Raw genomic sequence first — 27,130 nt, forward strand, 5'->3', positions numbered from 1 at the left:
CTACTAAACCTCTGAAGTGGTGGAGTATAACCTATAGGAATGACATCCATAACAATAATAGGAATTGGGTTATCCACATAAGGCGCTTAAGGAAACTTTATGACAGAAGCAAAATATAAAGTAGACTAAAATATAAAGATATATGTTTTCTTGTTAACTAGATCATAACACTTATATTCCTTTTGATTACGATAATAACCCAAAAAGACACACTCTACAACACGAGGTGATAATTTATCCATAAACGAATGGAAAAAAATGAACAAAACAAGTAGACCCACATATACAAAGAATAACATCAAATAGTTTACATCCTGGCTTTAAAATTTGGATAAAAAATTTTCAATGTACTACAAATGATGGCATCTAATTAATCAAAATGCAAGATGTTAACACTACACACTACATCTCCCTAGTATGATTTGGGAATATCCATATGAAATAATAAAGTATGGGTTACTTAAAAAAGATGATGATTTTGACGTTCGACAACCCTATTTTGTTGGGGAGTAAGTCTAGTAAATAATTCCATGTGGTGCAAAAAAATATGTAAACTGTTGATTAAGGTATTCAAAGTCTATTATCAATATGAAATACACTAACAGGTGCATCAAATTGGTTTTTAATTTCTTTATAATACTTCACGAATATACCTTAGATTTTTTATATTAAAAGATACAACCAAGTCACTCTACTAAAGTCATATATGATAGACATAAAATACTTAAAAACAAATGGACTCAAAACTTTACATGGGCCCCATACAACAAATTTTAATTTAAAAATATGAGAATATTACTAGAACTACTTGGGAAACTAGATCTATAATGTTTTCCCAAATGATATGACTCACATTAAAAAGAAACATCAACAAAGATAGATGGAAAGGATTGGTAAAATTTTGTTGGTGATGGAAGCCCCAACCTCAAATGCCATAAGAACAACGAATCTTTTGCAGATAATGCGCCAATAGCATTGGAGTAGAAACACCATCCAACACATAAAACCCATCTTTCTCATGTCTAGAACAAATCGTCATCTTTATCTTCAAGTCATGAAACACACATGAAGTAGGAAAAAGGGTTATAGAGCAATTTAAAGACAGTAATATGACTAGCAAAAAGTAAATTAACAAGAAAATTAGGAACAAAAAAAAAAAAAGTCTAATGACATTTTGGGAGAAGGAAGAATAGTACCCTCCCCCAAAATTGGGGAAGTAGAACTATCGGCCAAGACCACACGACGATAAGACTTGGGTGAACTAATTGATTGGAACAAAGATTTTGTACCTGACACGTATAGATGCTCCTGAATAAATGATTTAAGAGGGAGAATGTGACACATTCACTGTAGTCATACTCGATCTTGCCATTGTGGCACTTGGTGCAGTAGAGGAGTCAGTGATAGTGGTAGTAGTGGCAGGAGTAAAAGTAGTAGGAATTGACTCAACTATTGTATCAACTGTTGTATGTCATCTTGAAGTCTAGAATTGAAAGATGTATCTAGGTTTGTTACAATAGAGTTAGCCCAAGCTAGCTCACCAAACTTCTACTAACATTTCTTAGAGAAGTGGTTATTTCTTCCCAGTGAATACATCTCATGTCACTTCTATCATTCTGACTACGACTACAAGTAGAAGAATCTCTTCCTCACCCTCTACTATTGTTTCCATGACCTCTATTTTCAACCTTATTATATGAAGGATGAAGTTGAGAGTTGTTGCATCAAATGGTCAAATGTTGTTCTCCCCTTTGCCTACCACTACTCCCTTTGTCCGTATAACTCTATTAAACGCCTATTCAAGAGTAATGGTATCACCATGAACCATTGTAGAATCATATTCTGATCCTAGACCATTAAGGAATTGAACAACCTGTATCTAATTCTCCTTCTTCCGAATTTCTTCAACATTCATAGTAAATGGATGAAATGTAGCGACTTCTTGTATTACACCTCACATCTCAATAAATTAGTCAGTTAATATACCATGATCACTCTTCATATTGAAATATCAAACATACAACTAATGTATCTAAGGAAACTCTCTTTTGATAAGATAGAAGCAAGAGTATCCCAAATATTGGATGGACTCCATACTGTTAGTTAACCAAGTCATGACTTGGTTGTCCTCAACTTCCCAATCTTCAATAATGAGTATAGGAAGATTATCCCTTATGTATTTAGCTTTTTTTTTGGTCTTCAGGTACACTTAATACAGACCTAGACCAATTCACATAATTGGACTAATTCAATTTAATTGATGTGATTTGAATAGACCCGAAGTCCTTACCTAAAAAATCTCTGAATGTCTAAATGCAACAACTTGAGTGTTTGATTTTTCTGGTTTGAGTCTCAAATTTACCTCAATTAATGTACTAAATTAATCAAAAGAAGTAATGGACCCAATTGAAGTTCACTTCAAAATTTTCAAAATTAGGACATTATGGGTCCTACACTCCAATTAGGGCAATGTCCTTATCAGATCATGTATAAATCTTCAATTAAACCAAATCTCCATTAAATACAACATAAAATTGACTTTTGGTAGTATGATGTGAGCAAGGGAAGGAAGACATCAACAAAGGTAAAGTGATGCATGTAGGTATGAGGCAAAAAAAAAAAATTCAGTCTCTATCTTCTAGAGAAAATGGTGTATTATTACTGCTCAAATACCTGTAGTAGCCATCAACCAAAAAAGGTTATGATAATAGAAAAAAGAAAAAAAAAGGATTTTTTCTACCAGGGAGAAGAACGATCTAATTTCAGCCTTTGGGATTGAGGAAATTTGAGAGAGAGAGAGAGAGAGAGAGAGAGAGAGAGAGAGAGATTAGAAATGCCAAAGGATCACTACTGCTACACTGACCACCATGAAAAAAAAAAAAAAAAAATAGAGAGTTCGACTTAAAAGAGAAGAAGAAGTGTAGGGGGAAGAAGGCAAAGAGAAGCAACAAGGTTAATTGTTGGGATAAGTCTCGATAAGTATCTGTTTAAGTGAAAATAGTATGAAATGACTAAAATGCTCCTCATGTATAACCCTACATAACTCTCTCTATACAAGTTAGATTTTCATACAAATTGAAATATAGGCAAATGACATAAAATATTACCTAGTTGATACATTATGACACTTATCAAATACATGGAAATGATCAAAATACCCCTACCTATGTAATTTGACAAGGATAATTAAAATCCCAAGTCAATAGAGAGGCCATGAACATCAAAATTGGGAATCGTGAGTTTATACCCTAAAATAGTTCACCCATTACTTATGCATCCCAAAAATTCTAACGTGAAAGTTAGACTATTGACATTAGATTGAAATATTATGATTTTATTTCTTATTTTTATCACATAGTTTTTAAAATTAAATATAAATTTTTAAATTGAATATTAAGTAGATGTCTTAATAATTTACCATACTTTGTATTAACAACAACAATATATAAAATATTACTTTAATATGATTTTCTTTCATGTTGGTACTTTATCGGTTCATCTTTTTGTTTCAAATGCATTATTTGAATAAATTAACATATAACCCAAATGTGACTTTTGGACAAACTTGAACATGCTCTGTCTTGATTTAAAAGGGTTCAAATGAATTTTTGATCACTTGAAAGTTTACCTAAACAAAACCTAGAAACTGGAGGGTCGAACTTAAATAAAAAAAAAAATGAGGGTTGAACTAAGGGATATTCTCATTTGTATAAAAATAAATAAAAAATGTGAAGATATTTAATTGCATATTAAATATATTAGAATGTGAGGGAAAGAAGGGTCTCTTAGTCCTTTTCTCTCATTTATTTCACATATTTATATACTTATTCAAATTTTGATTGTATCCAGCTTTTGTAACCTTAGAAATATATATTTTTTAAATAATTTACTTAGTGATATTTTTAATATAATATAAAAAGGAAAATTGAAATCAATTTATTATTAACTTATGTCCCCAATCCATAATCTTTTTATCCGCAAGATACGTAATACTTGGTAATAAGAGTATCTGATAATACCCAGCTTTGACAGCTCCGGAAGATAAGGTTTTTCTTTTAGCCTTGAGCTGAAGCAGTTGAAAAGCAGTTGAAAAACAAAAAAAAACAAAAAAAAAACACTGCTGAGCGCGTAGTAAGATGAGCAGGCTTCATGAAGGGGTAGGAGCGATGAGGTAAAGAGGAAATTCAGTCTTACATCTTCTGGAATTTACCCGCGGAGTAGTTCAATCCGACTGAAGAAATCAGCGGATCCGAGCGGAGGCAAGCGTTTTAATACTTACGACATTCTTCTTCTTTGCATTCTGGTCCTAATAACTCGCGCCTCTGTTTCACTTGGCCCGCGTTTTGGATACGATTGTTCTTCTGCCATCACTTTACATTTTGTGAACTGCATTTCTAATGGATATCTCGTGTCAGCGAATTTTCACCAGAAGTATTGTAGGAACTCTTGAGCTGATCTCCTCCTGTTCGCTGGGAAACACTAACGAGTGAACTTTCTGTTAGAACTACTTCGTCTTTCGAAAATCTAGAAATAAAACTTCTGTGAACAAGAAGAATCGGGTAAACTTTTTACAGTAATAGTATTCAGAAGATGGCACGTGTTTCTTCTGTGAACCGAGGCTGATGGGCATGGTATGCCATATCAGATTTAGGCCATAGTATTGTATAAAATACTTTCAGCTTATGGATGCTTTGTTTTTCCAGACGTCTTGGTTCTGACAAAAATTCCACGAAATGCTTGCTGTCATACTATGATTTAAAGCCAGTGTATGCTATTCAATTGATTATTTGCAGGTATTTCAAGGAAAAATGAACTATCAGCATAGAAACGCCAACAATGCCCAAAAATAGCACCGACCCTATCTGCCTCATTTTAGTATGGATCTAGTAGGTATTCTGATATGTCAGAAATGTTGTTTATCACATTAGTATTGGATCGGAAAAGAAGAGTATCGTGACCATGAAGTAACCAAATTTCAGAAAGAAATATACCCAAATCAGGCTTGTAATTTTTGTCTGCATTCTTGATTTATTCCTTTTTTTTTTAAAATTGAACTAGGAACAATAGGTACTACTTATTTCAATGTTCATGTTAGCATTGTTAGAATCATCAAGTGATGATTGGATTTTTACATTCGAGTTAAAAAACAAACTTCGTGCTTGGCAGCAATCCGACTGTTGACCTGCCCATCCACTGGCTTGATTTAGGTATTTAGAGATTTACTATATTTAAACTTCAGACTTTTTCTGATCAATGGATGCCAGTGTTTGAGTTGTAGTTTCAATGCATGTGTATCTATTTCTATTTATGTACACATGCACCCACATCATACATGCATACACAGACACGCCCATACAGATGTGTATATGTATGCATGTACTAAAGATGGCTTTCGGATATCACCTGGCCATTTCATTAGTTTAATATCTGAGTTATGTTTTGAAATGTTATTTTTCCATCTGGGGAAACTGTGTTTTATCTTCTCAACTAAATCCGGTTCCCCCCCTTCTCTCACTCATGAACAGGGGCATAACTAGAATTTTAGTGCTAAGAAGACTATGTTGCACCATAAAAATTTCACATTATTTTTTATATATTACATTATTTTTTTATTCTATCATATTACAAAACTATAATAAAAATTGTGTCAAAGAGGAAAAAAAAAACATTATGAAGATATCCAGAATTGTTTCACACACCAAATCTACCCAAAATGAAAGCAATGGAAAATTTTAAATAGTAGATAATTTTACTAATTTTAATAAGAAAAAAACACAATGAAATCAGGGGTCATATCTTGTCCAAAATTATGTGAACTGGCATAAAACCTTAAATCCAAGACTGCCATAGGCTCATATGATCTTCTTTTGTTAAACTAATTCTATGTGGGATTGCTTCTTCAATCTTTGCTAATGAGACTATTGGTGACTTCTGTGATGAAATAAATCAATGCATACTTCCTTACCTCTTTCTCTCTTAAATGTCTTAAGTTTTAAGGTTTCCAACTACTTTTTATTGCCTTTATTCCCAAATCCTTTTTAGCTGGTTTCTGCTTTAGTTCCACATCGGAACTCTTAGTTACAGATAAGTTGGGGAGGCCAGAATTTTAAAGTTAGGTAATCTATAGAGAAGATTTTAAAATCGTGGGGGGCGGCCATGGCCCCCTTAGCCACCAAGGTAGCTATGCCCCTGCTCATGAACTGTTTTTTATCTGTGACATGTTCCTAACTTTGACATATCATCCTTCCCTTCATTTGCATGATCTATTACTCTTTCAACCAGAAAATATTTTGCTTCTCTTTTTTTCCCCTGTATTCTTTGAAGTCTTTGAGTATGAATCCTAATGCTGTGTAAGATGGATTGAGTAGCCAATTTTTAGCGTTTTCTGAAATGATCAATTACCTATATACCCCTTAAGCATTGGAAAAATGCCTACTTGCCTATTCAATCTTTACTTAAATTGCTTTCATACTTTGATGTCAGTTTATTTTGACATAACAGGAATACAAAAATACCTACACAATGATATATGAATCTCCATAAATTGTATCTGTGAGTCACTCATTCCATGCTGGCCCAGACAACTAACATGGGGACCTGTCTTATACCTTATTAATTGTAGGCACTGATGTGATCATGGTCCACATCAATTACGTGATACTTTCAGAAGCTATGCGACTCTTGAGAAACTCTAGTAGATACAGTTCATTTGACTTTCTATCAGTTTATTGTTTGATTCATATTTAATCTTTTTAGTCCTGGTTTGTGAATTAGCTTTCTAACTTTACTGATGAAATTGTGTTTCTGTATATCACTTGTAAAAATTGCAATTCTGAAAATTTCAACAACTGAAAAGAACCTCTTGATGAGGTTATTCAGCGATCGTTATCATCAAAACCTTAACTAGTTTGATACCAATAAATCCATCTTTTTTCGCCCTATCATTTACTATTTTTTTCTGTTAGGTTGCCTTGGTCACATCTGTCTCATCCACAGTTTTCTGTTGTCTATATCTTCTAGCTCTGTCAACCACAGTGATGAAAGCTTTCACCTACTGCAGTAATTGTTTCTCTTGGAAAATTTCAAGCAATTTCAAATGATTCTATGTTTTTGTCTATTTTTGTGCAAATGTAATCCTTAACTGTCCCTAGTACTTGCTTTTCTTTTTTTATATTTTTATTTTTTATTTTTCATTTTATTACATCAGTTCACATATTCAAAGATTGACATATTCTGATTGTGTTTTCAACTGCTTTTATTTTCATTTTATTTTTTTATCTTCACAATGTTGCATTTTTGGCACATCTCTTTGGAAAGAGAACTGTGATGGGTGAAGATACTCATGTGACATCCATTTTTAAAGCAGCATTTCTTTGGGACAATTGGACTGTATTTCAGTGATGAAGTTCTCTCTTTTCAGGTCATGTTGCACACTGTTTCTGTTCCAGGCACTTATATATCCTTTCGTAACAGCCCAGTTGTTAAGAGGCCTCTACTTTTTATCAAGCATCGAATATCTGCCTCATTGCACAATTGTGATGGAGATAAAGTGGAGTATACTCCATGGCTGATTGTTGGGTTGGGAAACCCAGGAAACAAATATTATGGAACAAGGCACAATGTAAATATCATATTAGATACTTATTGAAGTTTGATATAGTTTCTCTCTTGGGTTTGTTTTATGACAATTCCTGCAGTTATTTTGATGGGGTATTAATCTAGGCCTGGTTGAGCCGGTTTTGGTTGATCACTGTGCTTGGCTGTTTTATTTGTGTTTGACTTGTCCAAAACCTTTGGTTATGAGTAAACTGAACTGACTATTGTCTCAGTCTGGTGCAACTGGTTCAGACAACAACAGCCGCAAGGCCCTGGTCTGGTTCAACACTAGTCAATGGGCTTGTTCCATTCAGATCTTAAGGCATTGCATGAATGGTTATTGACCAGCTATTTATTGTCACAGCTCATGCTTACCTTGATGATTGGGCACTTGCTCTCATTAATTTATCAAACTTCTTCGACAGGTGGGATTTGAAATGATTGATCAGATTTCTCAATCAGAAGGCATTTCATTAAACACAATTCAGTCAAAAGCCTTAATTGGAATAGGTACCCCAGAGCCCTTGTCTGGTTATGATCCATGGGACGTTGTCTTTACATTTGTGGGCCAAGTGAGATGCTCTGCAACTTTTATTGAGCCACTTAAGTCTGTCGCCCTTTTATGTTTTTATATTCTAGTGACTAGATTCTCAGCAGTTATTTGTAATTGATTCAGGTTCCATCGGCCGGGTGCCTATATTGCTGGAAAAATCTCAGGCTTATATGAACTTCAGTGGAGAGGCAGTACGCTGTTTTTGACCCTTTTCTTTAAAAGCATTTAGGCTCATCTTTTTGAATTGGTTAGATACGCCACCATAGTGAGACTTGACCTCAAGACATGACCCACTTTTAAGTATTTAAAAGAATTTATGTTGTGAATATTTTTTAATATGGTATACCGTTATTTATTTATGCCAATGCAGCTATTAATTTAGTCTTAATAAGTTTATTAAATCTTCACTCGAAGTTTTTACCTCTAAATCAGTTGTGAATGAGTGAGGTAGGGAATTATGGTTTTTAAGGTTTCAATTGAACTTTTGTAGTCCTCCTAGTTTATACAGGGTTCATGCACAAGCCACATAGTGGTTCGGTGTTTAGGATATGTCCAGAGAAAGATGATCCAATGTGGAGGGCTTCCTTTATAGATGCTGACTTCACTTTGTTTCTGTGCAAATCGTGATTTGGGTGATGGAAGAGGGGAAAATTGAGAGAAAAGAGGAGTAGAACTTTTTGAAGAGCCTAAAAGGTTTTGTTGGGAACTTTGCACGAATTCCCACACTTATTAAATAACTATTTTGAGTTACAAATTACAAAAATGCCCCTATACACTTAATAAACCTAAATCTCCTTATATCTCCCTAATTACATATCTTACGTACATGAAAATTTAACCACTGATATAATTTAACGTACAAAATAAGATTAGATAAAGAAAATTAACCATTGAAATGGTAAAATGAACAAAATACTAAGGGGTAAAATGGCCAAAATACCCTTGGATATATTTTCTAACACTCCCCCTCAAGCTAGAGCATGTAAATCCAGGAGTCCCAGTTTGTTGTAGAATGATATAAATTCTTGCTTGTCAAGGGCCTTGGTGAAGACATCTCTCAATTGATCTCCAGACCGAACAAACAGAGTTACTACCTCATTTTTCCTCACCGAATCTCGAATGAAGTGGCAATCCACTTCTATATGTTTAGTCCTCTCATGGAAAGCTGGGTTACTTGCAATAAAGATCGCAACTTGATTATAACAAAACATGCTCATCGACTCATTTTGGTTGAAACCCAACTCTTGTGAGACTAACCTAACCCACATCAACTCGCTCACTGTGTGAGCCATCACCCGTATTCAGCTTCTGCACTAGACTGGGCTACAACATTCTGCTTTTTACTTCTCTAACAAACCAAATTTTCTCATAGGAAGACACAATATCTAGAGGTTGACTTTTTGTTCAGTTTGGACCCTGCATAGTATGCATCAAAGAGAACCTCTATCTTCATATAATTGTTAGGTCTAAAGAAAAGACCTTTTCCTAGTGCTTATTTGAAATACCTCAAAATTCTGTGTAGTTTCTAAGTGTACTTTTCGAGGATTTTCCATAAATTGGCTCACTATACTTACTGCAAAAGAAATGTCAGGTCTAGTAATAGGTGTATAAATTAACTTTTCCACTAACCTTTGACATTGTGTTTTGTCATTTAATTCATCACTCTGCTCATCATGGAGATCATTTTCCACTTCCATTGGGGTATCAGCTGGCTTGGCTCTCAACAAACCATACTCTTGATGCATATCTGTCACATAGTTACATTGTGTCATCACAACACCTTTTTTACTTTTTGCCACTTCATTGCCAAAAAGTATTTCGACGATCATAAGTCTTTAGTTTGAAAATGTGTACACAAACGAGACTTGGTATCCTACCAGAAATATCACTCCCAGATAATATACTGTCATCTACATAAACCAAAAACACCACAATTCTAGAGGACATCTTCATCACAAACAAGGAGTGATCACAATGACTCCTTGAGAACCCTATAGATACCACAACCTGGTTGAAATTTTCAAACTAAGCATGTGGACTCCGCTTCAGCCCGTAAATTGCATTATGCATACTTTCTATGTCTCCCCTTGAGCAACATTTCTTGGAGGTTTCTCCATATATACCTCTTCTTCCATATCACCATATAAGAAGCCGTTTTTAATGTCTAGTTGATGTAAGGACCACCCTTGATTCACTACAACTGAGAGCAAAATATGAACAAATGACAAATGAGCAACAAACAAAAAGGTTTCAAACACATCATTATCAAAGGTTTGAGTTACCCCTTTACTACCAACCGAGTTTTATACCGCTCAATAGAACAATCTTCATTATACTTGATAGTATAAACCCAGCGGTAGCCACCAACTTTGGCCCCAGATGGTAGATTACACAGTTGCCAAGTGTCCCGATCTATCAAAGCATTCATTTCAACATCCTTAGCTTGCTTCCAATGAGGTGACGAGAAAGCTTCCTGCACTGTAGAAGGGATAGTGCAGGTAGAAATGGACAAAGCAAAATTTTTAGAGGAGTCAGATAAGGAACAAAAAGACACAAACTGAGATAACGGATACTACGTACCTATACCTAGCCTGATACCCTTCCAGAAGATAGATCATTACCTTCAGGATCTTGAGACAAAGTAGAGTCATGGTTTGGTGAGAGAGTCGGTGGTGATACTTCTTTCTAGCGTTTATATACCTGTAATGGTTTCTCGATAGTGATAGCTGGTGACGGTCCAATGGGCACATCAACTGGTACATTGATAATTGGTGCTGGTTCAAGTCAGACAACAGGATCAGAAGGTAAAGACAGAGGAAAAGAACTGTACATCCTCAAAGAAAGTAACATCAACGGATACAAATATTTTTCTAGTGCACAAGCAAAAACATTTGTACCCCTTCTGTGTGCGAGAGTACCTCCAAAATGCACACTTAACTGCTCGGGGAGACAACTTATCCTTGGAAGACCTAAATACATGAGCAAAACTGACACAACCAAACATGTGGGGGGAAATAGAAAATAATGGCACGGACGGCAAAAGAACTTGCATAAGAATTTTTCCTTCTAACATAGACGAAGGCATTCTATTAACCAAGAAGCAAGTTGTAAAAACAACATCACCCCAATAAGACTTGGGCACATGCATATGTATCATCATTGTCCTAGCTACCTCCAGTAAATGGGGATTCTTACGTTCAACTGCGCCATTTTGCCGAGGGGTAAAAATACATGATATTTGATGAATAATTCCCGGTTCTTGACAAAAGACCCAAAATTTATGACTCATGAACTTGAGGCCATTATTAGTATGCAAGATATGAAGCGAAACAACAAATTAAAATTTTATTTTATTGAAGAAAAGTTTGAATACATCAAAGGTCTTAGATTTTTCCTTAAGAAGGTAAATCCAAGTATACATCCTAAAATCATCAATAAAGGAAATAAAATATCTATGATCAAACTGACTAGTCACGGGACAAGGATCCCAAATGTCTGAGTGTACAATCTCAAATAGATGGCTGGTTTTATGAGACGAGATTGGAAACGAACTTCTGTGATGCTTGCCCAGTTGACACGACTCGCACTGGAAAGAAGAACTTGAAAGAAAGTCTGGAAAGACTTGAGTCAGTTTTGTTGCAAACGGATGACTTAGCCGCAAGTGCCATTGTAGAGGAGAATGTGTGGTATGTAACACTTGAATACTATTTTGTCGATGGTTCTCTAGGTAATATAACCCATCTCTCTCACTAGCGGAACCAATCATCTTCCTTGTCGCAAGATCCTGAAAAACACAATGAGTAGGATAAAATGTGAGAGAACAACTCATTGACTTGGCTAGTTGACTAACCGACAACTTTAGAGGAAACTTGGAAACAAAAAAGCATTGACTGAGGAGACAAAAAGGAAGCATGAGTAACATTGCCTACTCCTTAAATAGAGAGGTAAAATCATCTGCAAGATTAACATGTTGGACACACAAAGACTCTTTTAAATCGGAAAACAATGACAACATACCTGACATGTGTCTGGAGGCTCCTGAGTTAAGAACCCAGGACGGTGATGAGTGAATATGATAAACTACCGTACTTGAATCAATACTGGTGGAACTAGGATCTAGGATGGAAGCATGAGTTACAAATGCTGAGGTCGAGGCAACATAGATCTAGGCCATGTGCTGAGCAATTTGTTGTTGTTGCTGTATCAATTGTTGCATCTCATTTGGAGTACCCGGTATAATCGACATAGAAAAATCTAAATTCCCACTTTCACTATCAGGAGTTGTAGAATTAGCCCATGCAAGCTTCCCAAACTTAACCCAACATCTGTTAGAATAATGATTATTTCTGCCACAATGAATATAGTTCCTTTCTAATTTACCATCACCACATCCTCTACCTTTGCTTGGGCCTTCTATACCTCGGCCTCTACCTCTACCTCTACCTCTACCTCTGGAGGAATCTATAGGGGCTGATATAGTGTTGGAAGCATTAAGAGTAGTGACTTCCATTATCTTACCTGTACCTGTTCCAGGTACAATAGTTTTCTTAGTCCTCATAATCCGATTAAAAGTGGTAGAGAGAGTAGGAATTTCATTTGAAACTAACACTAGGGCTTTAATAGCATCTAATTCAGCACCTAAGCCATCCAATTTTTTTGCAACAAGCAGTTGATTTTACTGTTTTCTCAACTCATTCTCATCCGTAGTAAACGGATGTTATACTTTTATCTCCTGCCATATGCCAAGGAATGCACTATAAAATTCTGTAATAGTTCGATTTCCTCTTTTCTACCCAAAAAAAGTTTGTATACAGCTCATAAACTCGAGAAAGATTACTCTGTTGTGCATATAAAGATTCTAGAGACAGCCATATAGCCTTTGCTGTCTCACAATTCATCACCTGATTTCTAAGAGTATCCCTGACTGTCCTTTACCTCCCAATCATCATCTGGAGGCATTGGGGGATCATCTCGGATAAACTTCAACTTCTTTCTACCCTTAAGATACATTTTGACAGACTTAGCCCAATTAAGATAATTAGGTCCTATCAACTTCTATCAAAACATCGTATCCTTTCTATCAAAACCTAGAATTTTCTCTAGACAGGATATAAACTTCTCCTGTCTCAGCCATAATACTTATATGATCACAAAATAACCAATTTAAGTTTCCAGACAATTTTTCAGATTTATCACCAAAGTGGGCCCCACTCACAAAATTAGGGTTAGGACACAAAAATAGGATATACGCACTTCAACAATCCAATAACCATCAATTCACAGATATTTCAACCTATATCATGCAAAAGTAGTAACAATTAGGGCTGACATCATCAATTGGGTGATGAGACAGGCATCCAACATTGGGTTGGGTGACATAGATCTCAAAAAATCCAATAAGGGCAATCAAAGTGTAGAGAATCCTTAATGATTCATAAAGACTTGTAACCCTAAGGTTATGGCAGAGAAAAAAAGAAAAAAACTTAACTTTGATGCACCAGCATAAAAAACCTGTAGTTTTTCTCATTCTAGCAGGTCCTCTTAAAAAATGGCAATAATCTGTAATAGAATGCTCCCAACAATGATCTACTATTCTAATACCATGTAAAAATCAAGATTTGGGTGAAGGAAGAGGAGAAAATTGAGAGGAAAAAGGAGAAACGAGAAAAAGAACTCTTTGAAGAGGCTGGAAGGCTTCATTGGGAACTGTGCACGAATTTCCAGACTTCTTACATAAGTGTTTTGAGGTACAAATTACAAATTTGCCCCTATACACTTACTAAGCCTTAATCTCCTTATATCTCCCTAACTACACATCCTGTGTACATGAAAATTTAACCACTGATATAATTTAACATGCATAATAAGATTTCATAAAGAAAATTAACCACTGAAGTAGTAAAATGACCAAAATACCCCTGAATGTATTTTCTAATAGTTTTTTATTTTTTGAAACCTCGCTTTACATTTTTGAAAGCAATGAGAAGTATTCAATTAGAGGCTCAAAGGAGAGCAACGAGTACAAAATGATACAATACAATGCTACAAAGGAAAAGAAAACAAAGATACAATAAGAAATTCTCAAGGGAAAGGTATTACTGAATGCAAGTTGTTGACGGGAGGTTCCTTCCCTTGCATGGCTGTCTGCCAAACTATTTGGCTCTCGCGGATATGGATGGTGAGCAATTTTCAGATGTTCTCAATCTCATCAAAATACATAAGCAGTGGGGTTTTCCCCCCAAGCCCAAGTTATAACCACATCCAAGTTTCCCTTAACAATGAGAGGCACCTGTTTCACCTTAAGGCCCCATCAACATTGAGATTCAATCAACCCTCTTAGGGTGGTGCTGAGGATACAAGATTAATGATGCTTCAAGATGGGAGATGTCTTGAAGATTGCTGGCCCAAAAGAGGACACAAGAAATGGCCTTTTCAATGATTCCTTGCAGTGTCCTATGTTTATTTCTAAAATTCTCCAATTCCCCTCTTTCCAGAGATTCCTAATAATGGCAGCAAATTTAAGATTTGATACTGTTTCCTTGGTCATACCTCATGGAGTATTAGACGAGAAACAATGCTTGCAAGAAAGAAAGGAGGGGGGAAGGTGAGGAGAATAAAAATGAAGACCAAACTTTGACATGAATGTTGACCAATGCTGATTGGTAGAATTACATTGCATGGAAAGATGGCTTAAAGATCTGGGATGTGAAGCACAAAATTTACAATTTTGATCTTCAAGAAATTTACCACTCTTATGTGGCTGATTTGTGAGCAGGATTTTATCTTTCAAGGTGCACTATAGGAAGTGAAGTACTTTGGGCGGAAATTTTAAGGCGCCACGGTGTTCCCATAATAGGATCATTGTCAAGATTTTAGCCACAATTATGGGAGTATTGGGACACCATAGTATAAGATCCTGATGGGTCACACTTCCAAATTATTGTGTCATCAAGGATGGAAAGAAGTCTCTGAGTTTTAGAAGCTTCATCGGCTGTTAAGGCCCTCCTTAGGTTCAAATTCTAGCCGGAATTATTGGTGCAGACTGCAAAAACTTCACGGCAGGACTGGTGGGAATATACAAGACCCTCGAGTCTGTAGACAGAGAATTCCTTGTGCATGTTGTGGCTCGTGCTGCCTTTCAAAACTGACCGATGCTTGTGGTTCTGGACTAATTGTAACCAACGACATCACAGAGCATGACGACAACACCTGTCAGTGACCCATCTTAGCATTCCTGGCTATAACTGCAGAAAACAGTTCTTGTCGCCTATGACAATGGTGCAGTCCACAAGTTTGCCATACTCGGAGAAATGTCTTGGAGCATTTGTCAATCGTGGGATCCTGAGACCTAGAGGTTGGATGGAATGGCAAAGAGAAGCTGCCTTCTGCTGCAACTCCTGTGTGTATGTTTCATGCTCTGAGGTGAAAAAGAAGCCAATTCTCATCGTGCTTTCCACTGGTCTGTCCTCCACTGCTGACCACATCCTCTGCCCAGGCAAGTAGCCAAGCTATCGTCCCTCTATGTCTTGTTTCACATAGTCATCCGACTTCTTTGCAAGCTATCAGTACTTTTCTCCTTATGGCTTTTCAGCATCAGACACATTGTCTCCACATAATCTTTAATAAATCCCCAACCTCTTGATCCATTGAGATTCCGGAGAAATATCTTATTCTCTAACACCACTTTGATCTGCCCCAAGGTGTGGGTAATTTTTCAGGTGATGAAATTTCTGAGGTTTCTCTCTTCTGATGCTGAGGTGTCTTTGTGAATTTTGGTGATCTATTTTCTTGGTCAATTTTATGTTCAATGTTCTAGTAGTTTTCGTGGTTAATTTTTCTTGTTAGTTTTTGTGATTATTTTCAGTGGTTCTACAGTTGATGTCTTTTATTTTTATGCACCTTGGATTAAATATATTTCATGTCCCTTTGACATGTTTTTTTTTTTTTTGAAAAGGATGTGTATATATATATAAACAAGAGAATTACAGAAATTACAAAGAGGAGAGCATGTCCCTGACAACCATGGATTGCAGGGTAGCTCCGTTTTTAGCAAGCGCATGCGGCTGCTGAATTTGTGGATATCCCTTTGACTTGTCTGTCATTCCATCTGAAACTATGAGAGAGAACTCTCTAGTGATTGGGAAGTCTCAAACTTTGAGAGTGCGCTCATCAGTGATTGGGTGGATGAAGTGACTTTGTTGCTACCCTTAAAATTGGGTGGTTTTCTGCTGCCCTTAGGTGGGTAGTTTTGTATTGTGCTTATGCTGTTAGTTTTTTGCTGCCCTTAAGTGGGTGATTTTTTGCTGCCTGTAAGTGATAACTGTATTGGTGCTGATGAAACTTAGTCCAAGTCCTACAAGCTTAAGCTCAAGAAGCGAAACCGCATATAAGTCAAAATCACATAGCAACGACAAGCTCGAAAATTTGAAGACCAATTTTGCGTATTTTTTTCTTATGCTTAGAATGGGAAACAATGAGAGACATTATTGCAAGAAGTTGAAGCTACGTGCTTCAGCTTGAGGGTGAGTGTTATAAGTTATATTTTTTAATTTATGTGGTTTTTAAATTTTCTAGGAAAGTGTTTTTTGCAAAAAAACTGCTTTAAGAGGAGCAAAGACATTATTGTAATTTTTACTAATGATTAAGTTATAATAGGGGAGAAGGGTTTTTAACCCTAATCTCTGCCACGCTACTGTTATGCAAGTAACGGTTTTTAAACCGTAATCTCTCTCACACTACTGTTATGCAAATATAACGATTTTTTTGTAGAATACTTTTTCCACAAACAACGTCTTTCCCCCCTAAAAAATATCTATTTCAAAATCAAATTTCTGTTAAGTTGTGGAGTCTAATTAATGCCTTACGCAGAGTCAGAACACGGTAAGGTCACCGTGGCCCTCTTCCAGAGGATCGGGGGTGGTGCCCCCGAAAGGTCCACGATATATTGATTGTTGTTTCATTAAGGGTAGTTTGGGGATTTCACACTTGCATTTCGGTTGCCCTAGTTTTCTCCTAGCATTTGGAGGTGCTGTTATTAGGGTGATGGATGATCATGAGTTGCGTGAGAGAGAGCTTAGAGAAAAACACAGAGAGTTTGAGTGTGTGCGATTTCTCTTGTAAACTTCTTCTTCATCATAGTGAATTATTGCAGTGGCGGAAGAACAATACGTAGGCTCACCTTGAGCCGAACATGTATAAATATTATGTGTTCGTGCTTGATTATTTCTTCTTCTGCGATTATTATTGCTCTCGATAGTATTGAATTAGGGTGTCAAATTCCTAACAATTTCAACAACCACTTTTGATGGGTGAGGCAAACTCATATTTCTGATTTGCTTAATAGCTAGGGCACCTTGCGGTCAAAGGCTTGCAAACAGTTTTCTAATTGGCTAAGTGATGTTTGAAATCATTTGAAGCCCCCCTCCATAGGAATTTTCTCCCAATGTATTATGTTAGTTACGGATGCTAAGCGGTGGATGAAAGCCAAAGAAATGTAGATCCAATCAAAGTTGAACAACCAGTTAATGAGAGAAAATTCTGTGCCAATTTCCAAGTTGCTTCCCAAATCTTTGGTCAATAGGGTTCCAAAGAGCCTTGTGGGACAACCTATGAAAAGGGTGTGGCCCAAGTATGTCAGTGGTGCCTAATTTACACAAGGAAATTTTGCAAAGTAGGAGGTGTTAGGCTGGTCAATATTTGTGACAAATAATGAGGATTTTGTCCAATTTGCTCATTGACCTTAGATAAGCTCTAATGCTTGTGTTTTGATCAAAATCCCTCTACAAGAATCATATTTTATCCTTAGCTAATTGAGTAATGGGGCCCTAGCCAACAATTTGGCAGGGGTGATATAGCCAATTGTTCTACTTAGCCACTCTAAAAGAGAGGACCATTTCCAAAAAAAAAAAAAAAAAGACGAATGAACAAACTAAAGATGAATAGAAGAGGGGATAGGCGGTTTCCAAAAAAAAAAAAAAAAAAAAAAAAAGACAAACGAACAAACTAAAGATGAATAGAAGAGGGGATAGGGGGTCTCCCCAACTCAGGCTCCTTGAGTTCTTGAGCTTGCAATGAGTGGTGTCATTGAAGAGCAAGGAGAATGAAGCAGATGAGAGAATCTACATTCTTCAATGCTCCTCGAAGCCCATATTAAAAAGGACATGGTCAAGCAAAGAGAAACTAACTTTATTAAATGCCTTTTCCATTTCCAGTGTAAGAATAAATTCAGGGAGTCCACTTTTGTGGAAGGTGTGGGAAGCTCATGAGCTGAGAAGGTTGCGTCTAGGATTCCCCTCCCCTTCAAGAATGCATTTTGGTTTTTACTTTTTTTTTTTTGGAGAGTACCTTGCTTAATCTAATGGCAAAAACATTGGTAATAAACTTACATATGTTGGAAATTAGACTAAGTAGTGGAATGCTACCTGGGAGATCGGCACCATCCTTCTTTTGTAAGTGTTGTTGGGTTGAGCCCATTTCCATCCCAAAATGATTAGCCACTTAAGAGGCCTATTGCTTAATTTTATTACCCATTAATTTTACTTATCACTTTCAAATATGGGACTTTTTTTACATAACACTTTCTCTCATATCCAAACTTATACATAGTGGGCCTGAGATGTGCACGCAAACTCCCAATGAAGCATACAACACACAAATAACCTGGCTCTCAACTTATAGAGTGTATAACACACAAATAACTTAGGGAGTAAATTGGGACCACTATCGGGTTGAGTTTGGTTCCATCATAAAATGAATAACTGCTTATGAGGCCTAAGCTCAACATAATTCATTAACTTTTCTCAACACTTTTCAATGTGGGATTTTTTCCCACTCAACAAGTGCAATAAGAGAAGCTTCCATGATGAAGATAGAGCTTCTGTTCTGGAAGAAGTCATTGAACATGTCATGGGACCTCAATAAGGAAGTCTTGTCCTTGTTTATAAAACCAGCTACATAACCATTAGGCCCGGGAGCTTTCCTAGAGGAGAGGGAAGCAACAACATTAGCAATCTCTTCAAGAGAGCCTAGTGACTTAAGTTTTGAACCTTCAGCTTGGGTGTGGGAGGCTAAGTGGAGAGAGGGGGGCATAGGTCTTCCTTATAAAGCTTTGCAACCAAGGAGGATAAAGTGTTAATGATCCCTGTGGGGTCTGAGCTAACTGCTAAGGGTCTCATTGGCCCCTAAAAAAGAAACCAGTTTCTTGTGGAGATGATTAGAGCTCATCAAATGAAAGAATTTGTTGTTTGAGTCTCTGTACGATAATCATCTAAACCTAGCCTTGTGCTCCCAAAAAATCCTTTCCTTGTGACACGGCGTGGGATTTGTGAATCCAGCACTCAGAATTTACTCACTTCACGTCAAGGGTCTGTGTATGAGTATTTCTCCTTAACCAGTGCTTGGCCAGGAGGAAAGATCCTCTTTTGAGGGTCCTACCGAGTTGTTGTGCTAGGTAGAAGACCCCACAACAATGCTGACCTTGCTAGAGCAAGGTGCTCTCTTTTCTTGGTCACGGCAAAGAGGGTTTGGCCCTCTTTGTTGCTGCTCTAGCTAAGAATGCAATCCTTCTTTCTTAAATAACTTGAAACACGAGTTTTGGGATAGGTTAATACCTCTTCTTTGATGCTATGATCAGCTCCCACGTTGCACCAGGATTTGCTCAAGATTTGAGGATAAAAATCCTGACTTTGCTGCTTGCGGGCTACTACTGCAAATTTATTCAGAACTATGGGCCAGTGGCAACACCATTGACGAGTTTACTCAAGAAAAATTTCTTTATTTGGAATGAGGGGGCCACCACGTCATTTGTGGCACTCAAAGTTGCCCTCGCATCCGCGCTAGTATTACAACTTCCCAACTTCGACGAATTGTTCGTGGTAGAGTGCGATGCTTCGGGCGTTGGCATGGGGGCCGTTTTACAGCAGCTGGGCCATCCTATTGCTTATTTTAGCAGACAGTTGGCAGTCCGCCATCACAAATTGGCAGCCTATGAGCGCGAATTGATTGGGTTGGCCAAAGCGGTCCAACATTGGAGGCCTTATCTCTGGGGCCGGGCTTTTCTCATACGCACGGATCACTACAGCCTTAAATTCTTACTAGAACAACGTTTGACGACGTCGCCACAGCAGCATTGGATCAGTAAGTTGTTGGGGTTTGACTTCTCGGTGGAGTATCGTGCGGGGAGATTAAATAACGTGGCAGATGCCTTGTCACGGTGTTTTGAAGATCAACAGTTGGTCTATTCTATCAGCCAGCCGAGATTTCTCATTATGGACTTGGTGCGAGAAGCACATGCTACTAACCCTGCACTGCAGGAACTGCATCAGCAGATCTCAGAAGGGACAATGAATGTGAAGTGGTCCATCCAGGATTCACTTATTTATTACAAGCATCAGATTTTCCTTCCACCTGAGTCCGAGTTGATTCTAGCTATTCTCTCGGCCTACCACGACAGTACACACGAGGGGATCCAGAAGACCTTGCACAGAATTCGAGCTGATTTTTACTGGCAAGCCATGAAACCCTCTATTGCGACTTATGTGGGCGACTGTCAGGTATGCCAGCGCAACAAAGCCGAGCACTTGAGTCCAGCCGGTCTTCTCCAGCCTCTGGCCCTTCCTACGCAAGTTTGGGCCAACATTTCAATGGATTTTGTGGAAGGCCTACCTCTGTTAGCCGGCAAATCTGTACTTTTCGTAGTGGTTGATCGATTCTCCAAGTACGGGCATTTTATACTGATGGCTCATCCGTATACAGCAACACGGGTTGCTCAGACTTTCCTGGAGCAGATAGTCCGCTTACATGGCATTCCAGAATCCATTGTGAGTGACAGAGATGCAGTTTTCACGAGCACCTTTTGGCGGGAACTGTTTCGCTTGAGTGGGACGAAATTGAAGTTCTCCTCCGCCTATCATCCACAGACAGACGGGCAGACTGAGGTGGTGAACCGCACCATCGAGATGTATCTACGGTGCTTGGTGGGGGATCGTCCGCAACAATGGGTTCAATGGCTTCCGTGGGCCGAATACTGTTACAACACTTCGTTCCACTCTGCATTGCAATCCACTCCTTTTCGGGTTATATATGGCCGAGATCCACCTCGCCTCCTCTCGTACAACCTAGGGTCCACCCGCGTGGACACGATTGATCAGGCACTCATAGACAGGGATCTACTGCTACAGAATATCACAGAACGGCTACGACGTGCCCAAGCTCGGATGAAGGATGTATACGACAGAGGCCACCGTGAGGTCTCTTTTGAGGTTGGAAAGTATGTGTGGCTACGGCTCCAGCCCTACCGTCAGCAGTCTCTAGCGGGACCTCCATGTCATAAGCTCTCACCCAGATTTTTTTGGGCCGTTTCCCATTCTTCGACGCGTGGGACCAGTCGCCTATCAACTCAAATTACTGGACACAGCCAGAATTCACGATGTGTTTCATGTCTCTCTTTTGAAGCCGCATTCCGGAGCATAGCCTACATCCACTCCATTCCTACCACCGGTTGATCATGGCGAGGTTAATCTTAACCCAGCTGCGGTGTTACGTGCACGGCTGACCAATGATCATTGGGAGATTCTCGTTCAGTGGACGGACACTGACCCCGACGCTGCAACATGGGAACGTGTGGACATCTTCAAACAAGTCTACCCAACTTTTGAGCTTGAGGACAAGCTCTTTCTCCATGGGGAGGCAAATGTTGTGGACTCAATAGCACACCGAGTCACACAATGAAGAAGACAACAACAACTCACTCAATAGGATTTAATTCTTATAATTCTTTGAGTAGGATTTATTTCTTATATTGTTTTAAGTAGGATTTATTTCTTATATTGTTTTAAGTAGGAGTTATTTCTAATTACTTTATATGTAAGGGCATTATGGGGAATTATTGTAACCCTAACCCTAACACTCCCTATTTAAGGGATAGGTATGAATGAAATAGGGAAACTTTGAGATTTTAGAATAACCTAGTTTAAATAGGTTGAGATCACCTCTTGATCTCGAGTTTAGGGTTTACTCCAAAAATCCAACCTATCCTTCACCCTCCATTGCCATCCATCTTCACCCAAATTCATCCACCATCATCCCTACTAAGAAAATGAGCTTCCTGCCCCTTTTCCAAGCCCAAAGAGGTCTATCCTCCCTCTCGGCAGCAACAGCAAGAGAGGCCCAATTCCTCCCTTACCAAGCAGCAAAGTGAGGATTTTTATCCTCAAATCTTGAGCAAATCCTGGTGCAACGTGGGAGCTGATCATAACATCAAAGAAGAGGTATTAACCTATCCCAAAACTCGTGTTTCAAGTTATTTAAGAAAGAAGGATTGCATTCTTAGCTAGAGCAGCAACAAAGAGGGCCAAACCCTCTTTGCCGTGACCAAGAAAAGAGAGCACCTTGCTCTAGCAAGGTCAGCATTGCTGTGGGGTCTTCTACCTAGCACAACAACTCGGTAGGACCCTCAAAAGAGGATCTTTCCTCCTGGCCAAGCACTGGTTAAGAAGAAATACTCATACACAGACCCTTGACGTGAAGTGTGTAAATTCTGAGTGCTGGATTCACAAATCCCACGCTGTGTTACTCGATCCATGACCCGGGACCGTAACAGAAGCAACAACATTAGCAATCTCTTCAAGAGAGCCTAGTGACTTAAGTTTTGAACCTTCAACTTGGGTGAGGGAGGCTAAGTGGAGAGAGGGGGGCATAGGTCTTCCTTATAAAGCTTTGCAACCAAGGAGGACAAAGTGTTAATGATCCCTGTGGGGTCTGAGCTAACTGCTAAGGGTCTCATTGACCCCCAAAAAAGAAACTAGTTTCTTGTGGAGATGATTAGAGCTCATCAAATGAAAGAATTTGTTGTTTGAGTCTCTATGCGATAATCATCTAAACCTAGCCTTGTGCTCCCAGAAAATCCTTTCCTTGTGAACCATGTCTTGAAGAGCTATGCTTAATACTTATCTCATGTCCATTTCTGATGGTGAGAGTTTCCGAGCTTCTTCAAGTATGCACTATTGCTGGATTTGTGATAAGAGCTTTTCCTCTTGAATGCTGCCAAATGTTGTTTTTATCCAACTTACTATCATATATTTGAGAATCTTTAGCTTGAGAATGAATTTATGGATTTTTTTTTTTTAAATGATGATGATATTATTACAAAGGAAAGCAAAAGAGTACATCAAGGGAGGCCTCCCCTAACAACAAGAGATTGCAGGGAAGGACCCAAATTGGCACATAAATTAACAGCCGAATTGGTATATCTAAGAACGTGGGACCAAGTACAAGAGGTAGTGGAAACAATATCCATAATATCAAGAAAAAGCTGCCAGTGACGCCACGGGGGGAAGGAGGCAGTGGAGCATCAGCCAATGATGACTTTGGAGTCACCCTCCACATTCAGTGGACCTCTAAAGTGATCTTGGTAGATTCGAAGCCCGTAGAGGAGGCTAGAGAGCTCAGCAATGGTCGAGTCCGCAACGCCAAGAGGGCTAGAGTAGCGCCCCCTCCCCCCCCCCCCCCCCCAAAGCCAGCCAAACCTGGGTTCCCAAAAGCACTGCCATCAAAGTTGAACTTGTAATATCCGGTGGGGGGGTTCCAAATATCAACTTGGCGGGGCGCTGAGGGAATGGACATCTGAGCAATGATCTTCCAGTTGGTGCGGGAAGGGGTACATGATAGACAACCAAATTCTTTTTGAGTGCGAATCCAGGTAGAGATAAGGCCCATAGCAGTGCTGATCAGCACGACTTCATTCCACAAAACCTCCAAGAGCTGAGAGAAATCTGGATTTACATACCACATCTTCTCAAAGTGAAAAGGTTTCTGACCAAGAGAATATGACCAAGATGCTGAAATCGCTTATGTTCCTGTTCATTTTTTATCCTAGCGTATGCAGGGATACTAAGTGATTCACTTGATTTAGATTATGAGCAGTTTTACAGGGATGATCCAATGTGGAGGGTTCTTTCTAGATACTGACCTCACATATGTTCCCAAGTCTTTGGCTCTTGAGTTAGAGTCTCTTGGCTTCTCAAGTCCAATGGTATTTCATTGACTGCATTACTACTTCTAGAATGTTATAGACTTTTTAAGTCTACAGATTGATTCGCCCTTTTCAATTTATAAGCGGTCAACTGCTTGGATTGTTCTCTTTACTCAAGTTTGAGGTATATTTGTTAAACGTACTGATATGTCATTTGGTGGAGCTTCGTGCCTACGTGTGTCTTAATTAAGTTCTAGTCCTTCCTTTGCAACTTGTAGCCAACCATGTGCCATAAAGATTTTGTGTTTAATCACTAATGGAGTCATTCATGAGATTACCTTGTTTTACAGTAGTTCTTTTGATCCTTGTCTAGGTGCATTTTATCCTCTCCATTTTCTGTTCATTTTCTTTGCTTCTATTTACTTTTTACATTTTCATTTCTCTTTCATATGGAGCACTGTGGAGTCAGCGAGTTGTTGAGGTTGAAAATTTGGGGGATTTTTTGGTAGCTAACTTAGGTTTTAGTTTTCATCATGTGTTTATATAGTTATGAGAGTTTCCTTATGTTTCTTGTTTAGGTTGGACCACTTGCTTCTTATTATAAGGTGCCGTTACGTCATATTATGTTGGTAAGTTTCTGGTCATTCCCCTTCTTCAAACTGTGTTGAGTGTACACTGACATAATAATCAATTCTACATGCCGGTAGTTGACATTTTATATCTGGAACATATGGATTTTGCAGATTTATGATGAGATGAGCTTACCAAATGGTGTCATCAGGCTGAAACCAAAAGGAGGGCATGGTCATCATAATGGGTATGTGGCTGTGCAAGTACATTTTCAAAAAAATTGTTCTTTTGAGATTAGGTCTCTGGTGACTTTAGACGGTAATGTTACCATTTTGTAAGACCAATGATGCCGTTTTGTCTTCTTGAACTGTATCTTGCCCTCAGTGTTGTGAGGATTGCTTCTCATTTTTTTTTGGTTTTTTTGGATCTTAGATTTCATGTACTAGAGGTAGATTCTTGCTTTAACAAAAAAATTCCTGTCTTGTTGATATGTTTGTTTTAATAATCTGTTCCATGGATGATTATGTATTTCAGAATGAAGAGTGTGATGGACCATTTGGATAGTTCAAGAATCTTTCCTCGCGTGTGTATAGGTTAGTCAAGTACATCTACAAAATGTTTGCCTGGAGAATGTTATCTCTTTAAGATTATAGGGTATCAGGGATTTGCACAGGCTGAATCCTCTCAACTTACATAGGCATTGGGAACTCCCCTGGGACTATGGATGTGAAAGCTTTTCTGCTGCAGAAATTCAGTTCAGAGGAACGAGCTCAGGTAAATTTATTCCTCGTCTTTGTAAGTAAACACTACATCTATTCTTTTGAGAGAATTTTCGATGGACATTGGCACAAGTCAATGCTCTTTATGAAAGGAAGAAAGAAGCTGAGAGACTAAAAAAAAGCGTTTCAGCTCTCACGAGGAGATTCACATGTCATAAAATAGTTTCTAAATCAGAGCTAGATCTAGACAATTGATCTATTAACAAGCAAACAGAAGCGTTTCCTTGGTTGATTTTTTGTTTTCTCATGTCTCTGCAATTTCTCAGAAGATCAGCATTTCACTGAACTCATGGACAATTTGTTTCATTTGTTCACAGATAGATACTGCTCTCGAGCAAGGAGTGGAAGCAGTGAGGACACTGGTACTAAAAGGTTTCGATGAAAACGTTAACCGATTTAATCTTAAGCAGAAGTACAAATTTCATAAAGTTTGATACGTAAAGGGTAGTTAGTAGGCATTGCCGGCAGAGGCATCGAGTTTTCTGTTTGAAATGAATTATAGCATGTCATGAACCTCCTTATTTGTCTATGTTAATTACCCTTTAATTAAAGGATCTTTTGGTAGTTTTAATGGAGAACGTTTGTCGGGAATCACCGGTTGTTTGAAAGGCTACGATAAAGAAACAACTTTCGATTCCGTAGAAATATTCTGTAGATGATTCGGGGTTGATCAGGCTTAGGCAACCCATCGAGGAACCATGTGACCGTTGGGGATTTTTTGCTTTGCAGGCAAAAGCTCCAGTGAGGGAAAGGACTCCATTGTTCTTACTTTTTAAACCAACTTTTGTTGACAAAGGCGCACCAACTTTTCAGGTCTTTTCGCTCTGGTCTAATTTCTAGCCGTTGCGGATCGAACTGTGACATTAAGGACCGACCTTGTCAGATGCTCAGAAAGAAGTACGAGCCTGGTGAAGACACTGGTGGGGTGGTCTTTGAGAGTTTTGACAGACGACAGCGAATTACTTCTGTCATGGCGAATTGTAGAGAGCAGAAATCAAATTATGAGTTGCAACATCAACTTCAGGACCTCGAATCCCTCTTCGTCTCCTTCAATCCGTCTTACACTATTCGAAACATGGCCCTCCAATCCCATTCCTGCCAGCTTCTGGAACGAGGGTCCAGTTACGACGCCTACTCCTTGCTAAGAGACCTGAAATTGAGGCAAAGAAAAGCTGCAGCTGCAGCAGCGACGAGTGATCCGAAGAAGGTGTCATTTCTCGGTGCTCACTCTAACCCCAGCGGAGCCTCGGTTGTCGCTCAGTCCGTACCGGATTTCTCACGTTTACTAAGGAAAGAGAATAAGAAGCCGAATGTGATGTCGGAATTGACGCCGCCGGCGATGACTTCGAAGAGTCTATGGCGAGGAAGCGGTGTCAGTAAGTCCGCTAGCGGGGGCGAAAAGAGGGGCGGTGTTGGCGTCCACAGTGCGAGGAAAAGCTGTGTAAATTGGACAGAATTGAAGGGATTGTCCGCTGCTGCTGCGTCTGCAATCGACGAAGTGACGAGAGGAAGAAGCAAACCAGTCGCCAAGAAGACCGTTGTGGGTTCCCGGCTGTGCTGATGAGTGAATGGATGTGAAGCAGTTCTTTATCTTCTTTTCTGAGTTAATGGATATTAATATTATACTATCACTACTCAGTTTTCACTGATCGTTCTCGGATT

General features: G+C 38.5%; 1 protein-coding gene across 2 annotated transcripts; it reads left to right on the forward strand.

Moving 5' to 3' along the window:
• The first annotated feature begins 4,052 nt into the window (after positions 1-4,052).
• LOC137941707 (chloroplastic group IIB intron splicing facilitator CRS2, chloroplastic-like) lies at positions 4,053-26,070 on the forward strand. 2 transcript variants are annotated; one of them, XM_068787236.1, is made up of 9 exons: positions 4,053-4,259; positions 7,421-7,621; positions 8,022-8,106; positions 8,273-8,340; positions 24,698-24,748; positions 24,863-24,936; positions 25,224-25,282; positions 25,387-25,463; positions 25,786-26,070. In XM_068787236.1, the coding sequence occupies exons 2-9, from the start codon at positions 7,424-7,426 to the stop codon at positions 25,900-25,902; spliced, it is 729 nt and encodes a 242-aa protein (XP_068643337.1). In that variant the 5' UTR covers positions 4,053-4,259; positions 7,421-7,423; the 3' UTR covers positions 25,903-26,070. The 2 variants fall into 2 exon arrangements, with proteins under 2 accessions (XP_068643337.1, XP_068643338.1); XM_068787237.1 differs by having other exon boundaries at positions 4,163-4,171.
• Positions 26,071-27,130: the final 1,060 nt, after the last annotated feature.

Source organism: Aristolochia californica, unplaced genomic scaffold (assembly GCF_029961685.1).
Source record: "Aristolochia californica isolate CCGP_79_NKW_82.1479 unplaced genomic scaffold, dmAriCali1.0.hap1 SCAF_9, whole genome shotgun sequence".
NCBI lineage: Eukaryota > Viridiplantae > Streptophyta > Magnoliopsida > Piperales > Aristolochiaceae > Aristolochia > Aristolochia californica.

Excerpts from the sequence above, each read along its gene's own strand:
- LOC137941707 (XM_068787236.1), top strand. The coding sequence starts at position 7,424 with ATGTTGCACACTGTTTCTGTTCCAGGCACTTATATATCCTTTCGTAAC. Across the intron at positions 7,622-8,021 it reads ATTATGGAACAAGGCACAAT|GTGGGATTTGAAATGATTGA; the intron begins GTAAATATCATA and ends CTTCTTCGACAG. Across the intron at positions 25,464-25,785 it reads GTTCAGAGGAACGAGCTCAG|ATAGATACTGCTCTCGAGCA; the intron begins GTAAATTTATTC and ends ATTTGTTCACAG.